Source organism: Lissotriton vulgaris, chromosome 7, assembly GCF_964263255.1.
Source record: "Lissotriton vulgaris chromosome 7, aLisVul1.2, whole genome shotgun sequence".
NCBI classification, from domain to species: Eukaryota; Metazoa; Chordata; class Amphibia; order Caudata; family Salamandridae; genus Lissotriton; species Lissotriton vulgaris.
This window is the reverse complement of record NC_141695.1, coordinates 387665902-387672147: the sequence shown is the minus strand read 5'-3', so window position 1 is coordinate 387672147 and position 6246 is coordinate 387665902. Positions and strand designations below refer to the sequence as shown.

The 6246-nt window shown below is 42.0% G+C and overlaps 1 protein-coding gene across 1 annotated transcript; it reads right to left on the bottom strand.

Moving 5' to 3' along the window:
• Positions 1 to 983: 983 nt before the first annotated feature.
• LOC147701712 (uncharacterized) lies at positions 984 to 2692 on the bottom strand. Its single transcript, XM_086928691.1, has 2 exons — positions 2272 to 2692; positions 984 to 1903 (listed from the first exon to the last, which is right to left on the bottom strand). The coding sequence occupies exons 1-2, from the start codon at positions 2690 to 2692 to the stop codon at positions 984 to 986; spliced, it is 1341 nt and encodes a 446-aa protein (XP_086784817.1).
• Between the last annotated feature and the right edge of the window lie 3554 nt (positions 2693 to 6246).

Here is a 6246-nt window from a genome sequence, read left to right as displayed (position 1 = left end):
CAAGATTTACAGAGAACTAAAGTGGATTTTTATGGTATGGCACAATTTCCACATGTGATTGGATGTGTGGATGGGACTCATGTACCTATTTGTCCACCCTCAGAAAATGAGTACATATTCCGTAATAGGAAAAGTTTTCATTCTCTGAATATTCAAGTGATATGTAACTCCAAGACCATCATAACTGACATAGTGGCAAGTTACCCAGGGAGTGCCCATGATTCCTACATTTTCAAACATAGTGCAATACATGCCAGACTTCAAGCAGGACAGTTTGGAGATGCTATTTGCTTGGTAAATGTTTTTTTTTCCTTTTCAAATGTACAACTTTACCTTCCATCACAATTACCAAGTAATACATATCTAAAGTAAGTGTTGTTTTCTTTTGGTTATAGGTGATAGTGCCTATGGAGTTAGGTCATACATATTAACTCCATATCTCAACCCAGCAAGTAGAAAGGAACAACATTACAACCAATCTCATAAATCAACGCGTAATGTAATTGAGAGAACTTTTGGTGTGCTTAAATCAAGATTTCGCATATTACATAAGACTGGTGGTAGTTTGCAGTATAGTCCAAAAACATGCTGTAAAATTGTTGCAGTCTGCGCTATGCTACACAACATGGCAACAGAGAGAGGCATACCTTTAGAAGAAGAAGACATGTTACCACCAAATGACAATGATCCCCAGCAACCCCCAGCAAGACAACATGGACCAGAGGCAGCAGAAGGACGGATAAGGAGATCAGAAATTACACAGAATTATTTCTGAGAAGGTAACATGCTTTATTTGTATTTCTCCATACTGAAATTCTGTTTCTTGTAACCAAAAACAAGTAAGGAACATTCAAAGTAAATGACTTTCATTATTCAAAAAACATACCAGATCTCTGTCTGGGAAAATGATCTTGTTCTTAGTCAAAGATTAAATGGAATAATTTTACTGGATAACCTCCATTGAGAAACAAATTGCTTTCATACTACTTCTTACGCCCACGAACACCCAAAGCCTTTGAACTTTTATTTCCTTCATCCATCATCATCTGGCATCCTTCCTTAGCAAATCTAATACTCCGTCTTGACCCAGCAAAGGTCCCTTCTGGTGGATTTACATGTTTCACAACCATAGCACAGTCATTCTTTGGTAAATTAATTGCAGGTATATTACCACTGTTAGAAGCATGCTGTAAGGGAATATCTCTCACCATTCCCCTTGTTATTGCAACAAAAGAAGCATTAATTTTTTCATGTATTTCTGCATTTTGCTTGCAAATTTTGGACGCAGTATTTGAAATTTTGGTTAATAGTGTGTTCTGAGCATGTGAGGTTGTCTGTTGCCTAAGGTGTTTATGACCACTTTGCTTATATTGTAATTTCATGACTTTGCAAATTCCTTCCAGTGACTTTGCTATACTGTCCATTTTTCCAACAGAAGCCTCTTGGCTATGTTTGAAATCATCAGCCATCTTCTTCATAGTGCTGTGTATGCCTGCTATGTTTTTGCACATAGACATCATTTTGCGTTTCATAATTCGAATATCTTTTCCTTGCAGACGCTGAATCTTTAAAATTTTGTCCTCTACCAGACTTCCAGTGGTGGACCCCTCCTCAAACATGGACACTGTTGAGGTTCTTGGCCGCCTTCTATAAAATTGACTTAGCCTCCTTCGCCTACTAGGCCTGGCATTGGTGGCTGTTGGTGTGGGGTCTGGTCTTGACACTGCATTTGTTTGAGTACTTTCCTCCTCTGATTCTGTTTGCAGTAGTTGGCGAACTCTATGCCTTTCATTTACTGTGTCATTTGCTGTAGATGTACTTGGAATGTTGGCTTCCTCATTAATTTGAATGTCTAAGGTACTGAAATCTCTTAAATCTTGTTCAATTAATTGTTGAAGCAATTCTGTTAGAAAAGTGAAAACAGATATTTAGAGTGGCAATTGATTTGCTGTGATTCACAAAGAACATAATTTTGCTTGATGGTTCTTGTCCTAATAAATTTTGAAAATGTACTAACATATCTGTGTGTCTGTTCTTTATTTGAGAAGTATAACTTTTAAATGTCATAAAATGTTTTAAAAGAACTACATTGACCATGATGCATTGCTCTAAGCATTATAAGTTCCCTTTCATGAGGCAAGTAGTGCTTTACATGTAATTTACCATGTGTGGTAATGTTGCAAGCTTCTTCCATCTCATGCCTTTACTATGTTAGATGAAAACCATGTTATTTATTAACCCTCTTAAATTTACAAACACATATTAACTTACCTTCGGAGGGAGTGATGAGATCTGACGTGTCTATGTTCATAACACCAACAACTGCCTCAGTCAACAGTGTCCCTTCTACAAGGTCTTCTAAAGGGGTTGTTGGTATGTCCTTGGGGGGACCACCTCCAGTTTTGTTTGCAGACTTTACTCTTGCCGCAATCTTCTCCTTAGCGCGACTGCGCAAGTCGTACCACCTCTTCTGTAAATTGCAGATTTCCCTGTGAGCCACTCCAACTGCATTCACCTTGGACTGAATGTTGAGCCACACATTCCTTTTCACAGCATCAGGCACTTTATGAGACAGTTTTCCAAATAACTGTTCATGCTTGTCTGTCACCTCCTCAATGAGAATTTCAAGCTCTTTTTCTGAAAATTTCACTTTTCTTTTCCTGGAGGGCCCCTCTGCCTCTTGGTTTTCCATGTCCTTCCTTGTGAACACCACAGACTGCAGCAAAAACAACCGTCCTCCCCAGGCTCTGAGATCAACTGCCAGAGCTACTTTCAAAAGAAACCTCAGGTGTCCCTGATTGCCTTCTTTGGCTTCTCAGCAATCACCTGTAATTGTGATTAGAAATTCGTTTTAACCTCCTTTTCATGCCCTCTCCTAATTGCCATTTGGAATACATCGCTTTTCAGGCTTACAGAATAGGTGTTGTACATTTCAAAACTCTGTTTTGCTGTCACAAACCCGGTAGTTTTGCTATTCACAGTTTATTGTTGCCCCTAAAGTGTTTTCATACATTGAACCCCATTGTCACTGATCCAGAACTGACTGCCCTGCACATAAGTAAATAGCTTTGAAATGGTCATTTATTCTGGCACAGTTTATAAAACTTTTTGTTTAAAAATGAATTATGGGCTGTAGCAGGAACTTCTGTCTGCAGCTGCGTGCCTTTTCATTGGCTAGACTGTGCTCCATCTGCTAACTCAGCGCCAGGAATTCCAGGATGAGAGCAGCTGATGTTTCCTCAATATTTACAGGCTGCCACTTACTGACATTGGAAAACACAAATCCCTGCAATTTTAAATTTCATCCACGTTAGATGGGTCATCCTGCTTTGCGGGTGGGGGAAGATTAACATCACTGCTCACGGGGATTTTCTTTGTAAATTATGAAATTTACAAAATTCACCTAACTATTTGGGTATAATTGCAACTTTACTCTCGGGAATATATTGCATCAATTCATCAACTGTGCTGTTTTCGCATTAAGCGAAAGTGCAAAATGCGATTTCCCGTTATGCGATTCCTTAAACAGCGCGATTCGCTTTAAATTGCGATTTATTGCGACACGCAAAAAAAAAAACGGAAATCTTCATGCATACCGATTTGCGATTTCTTATTTGCGATTCCTTAAAAATCGCAAATAAGAAATCGCAATCTCCCACTTTGATGCATGTGGGCCAGTATTCCATGGTAAATAACGATTCGGTAAGGGCCTGTGGCACTGATTACAGTGCCACCTACATCTTGATTCACAGAATCGGTAAATTTACCGATTCGGTATTTTACCGAATCTGTATATTTACCGAATCGGTAAATATACCGATTCTGTAAATTAAATGCCCCCTACATCTCAAAAGCCAAATACCGGTCGGAAACGGCCGAAATCGGCCGTTTCCGACCGGTATTAAGGCTCCTACATCTGGCCCTATGTGTTTAAAAGCATGGGGTACAGTATTTTTAACTTGTTAGGAACGTGTGGCCCGGTTGGAAAAAGGTGCGCATTTACATTGTTTGTGCTTAAAATCATGCACCAATAACATATTTAACTAATTAAATAGCAACGTGCATAGAGTTGGAAAAGAGGAGTGTTTTTTTATTGGCTGTGCTTAAAGCATGTAGTGGGCATATGTATTTTTAAAATGGCGTTCAGAGGAGAGTATCTTAATCAATAGAGAATCGGCAGGCATAGTCATAATTCGACGTGGGACAAGACAGGGATTCCCGCTGTCCATCCTTTTGTTAGAACTTTTTATAGAACCTTTGGCAATTAAAATCTGCAATAATCTTCAGATAATGCCTCCAATAGCGGCTATGCCAAAAATGAAAATATTTGCAGATGATGTTATTTTATATTTATCAGCAGAATCATTTAATATCTTAAATGATTTTAAGGAAGTGGAAGAGTTTACACGAATAGGTGGGTATAGACTAAATTGAGCAAAGACGGAGGTGCTTTGGTTCAATGCCCCATCCGTGTCGCTGCCTTTTCCCCGTCAGCAGAATTCATCTAATTCTATTAGATATTTAGGGTTATATGTAAATTGTCACTATGATCATCTTTTTAGGCTAAATTATGGAAACACCTTGGAAAAAGTTAGGAGGCTATTAGATTGTTGGTCGCTTCTTCTTTTAACTTTAATTGACCGTGTATCGTTGGTCAAAATGTAAAACTTGCCATTATTTGTATTTTTATTTATCCATCTTGCGATTAAAATTTCTAAAACATATTTATCGGAAGTACATACAAAAATTTGGAATTTTATAAGGGCACAGAAACAGCCTGGAACTTCCCCAGCAATTTTACAACTAGATACGTCTCAGGGGGGGGCTTTCCCTCCCAAATCTTGATCTTTATTATCCGACTGCATTATTAAATTTATTGATTCAACTTTGTGAGAAAGTGCCATCTTTCTTGCATTGGTATGCTCCCACTGTTTGCTGAACTGCTGATGTGCTTTGACTGAGTGTGCCCTGGGCTCCTGCCAACCAGGTGCCCAGGGCCTGTGTTCCTTCCCTAAAACTGTGTTGAAACTAAAACCCTTGTTGGCATCACTGGCTACCTGTCAGCCCCTATTAAATGGTACCCTAGGTAACCAGGGCATGGTGACCAGAGAAAACCCCTAAAGGCTGCAGCACTTATTGTGCCACCCTTATGGGCCCTGTACCCTGACACCCACACACTGCCTTTGCAGGCTGAGTGTCTAAGTGCAGATCTAAACAAAGAGTCGGCATGGCACACATCCCTGTGTGCCATGCCCACAAAACCCACTACCCTGGCATACCTCAATCAACCCTCTAGTTGGGTGCCCTATGCCAGCGGTGTGGGCACAGGTGCATGAGCCCTGTGCCCCTACAGTACCCAGGGCCATTCCTGGGCACTGTAAGTACAGTGATGCCATTAAGAGTATATGGTACTGGGAGGTTGTCATTACGAACTCCACAGCACCACAATGACTACACTGAAGACTGACAAGTTTGATATCAAACTTCTCAGCACATTAAACCTGCACTGATGTCAGTGTGGGATTTAATGTAAAATGCACCAGAGTGCATCTTAGAGATGCCCCCTGAAAACCTGACCTACAATCCACGTCTGGAGTGAGAGGCTGCCTAGGCTGCCACACATCAGACATGTTGCTGGACCCCTGAGTGGAGAGCCCCCGCTCTTCTAGGAATGCAACAATGCACATCCCAAGCGAGGTGCTAGGTCTCCTCCCCCAGGATGGGCAGGGGGAAGCTTCAAAGGTCTGCCTCCCTTGTGAGCTTCTCCAGACCACTTGCTGTACTCAGAAACTGGCCCCCACCAGTTCTGACCACCACTCTGGCGGGAAGACTGGCGGGAAACCCTACGTCAGGAAGGGGGGTGTGCCAGCCTGTGCCAACCCCACCCCTCAGGTGAGGGAGGCCAGGTGAAGCACAACCCCGGGCTCCGGCCATCTTGAAGATGGGGAGCCCTGCCCAATCACAGCTAGGCTCCTGCCCCCCTCCCACAGGAGAGGAGCAGACTAGGGGGTGTTCCCACCCCAGGACAGGGATCTATTGGTCCCTGCCCATGCCCTACCTGTAACGCCCCTAAATTCAGTATTTAGGGGCCCCCTGAACCTTCCTTCCTCAGATCCCGATAAGTAAACAAGGAAGAAGATCAAGGAGAAGAAGAAGATCCGCTGTGCAGCTGCTAACAACAGGACGACATCAACTGACTTGTCCCCAGCCCTACCGGCCTGTCGACCCTGGAACCTGCCTCTGCTA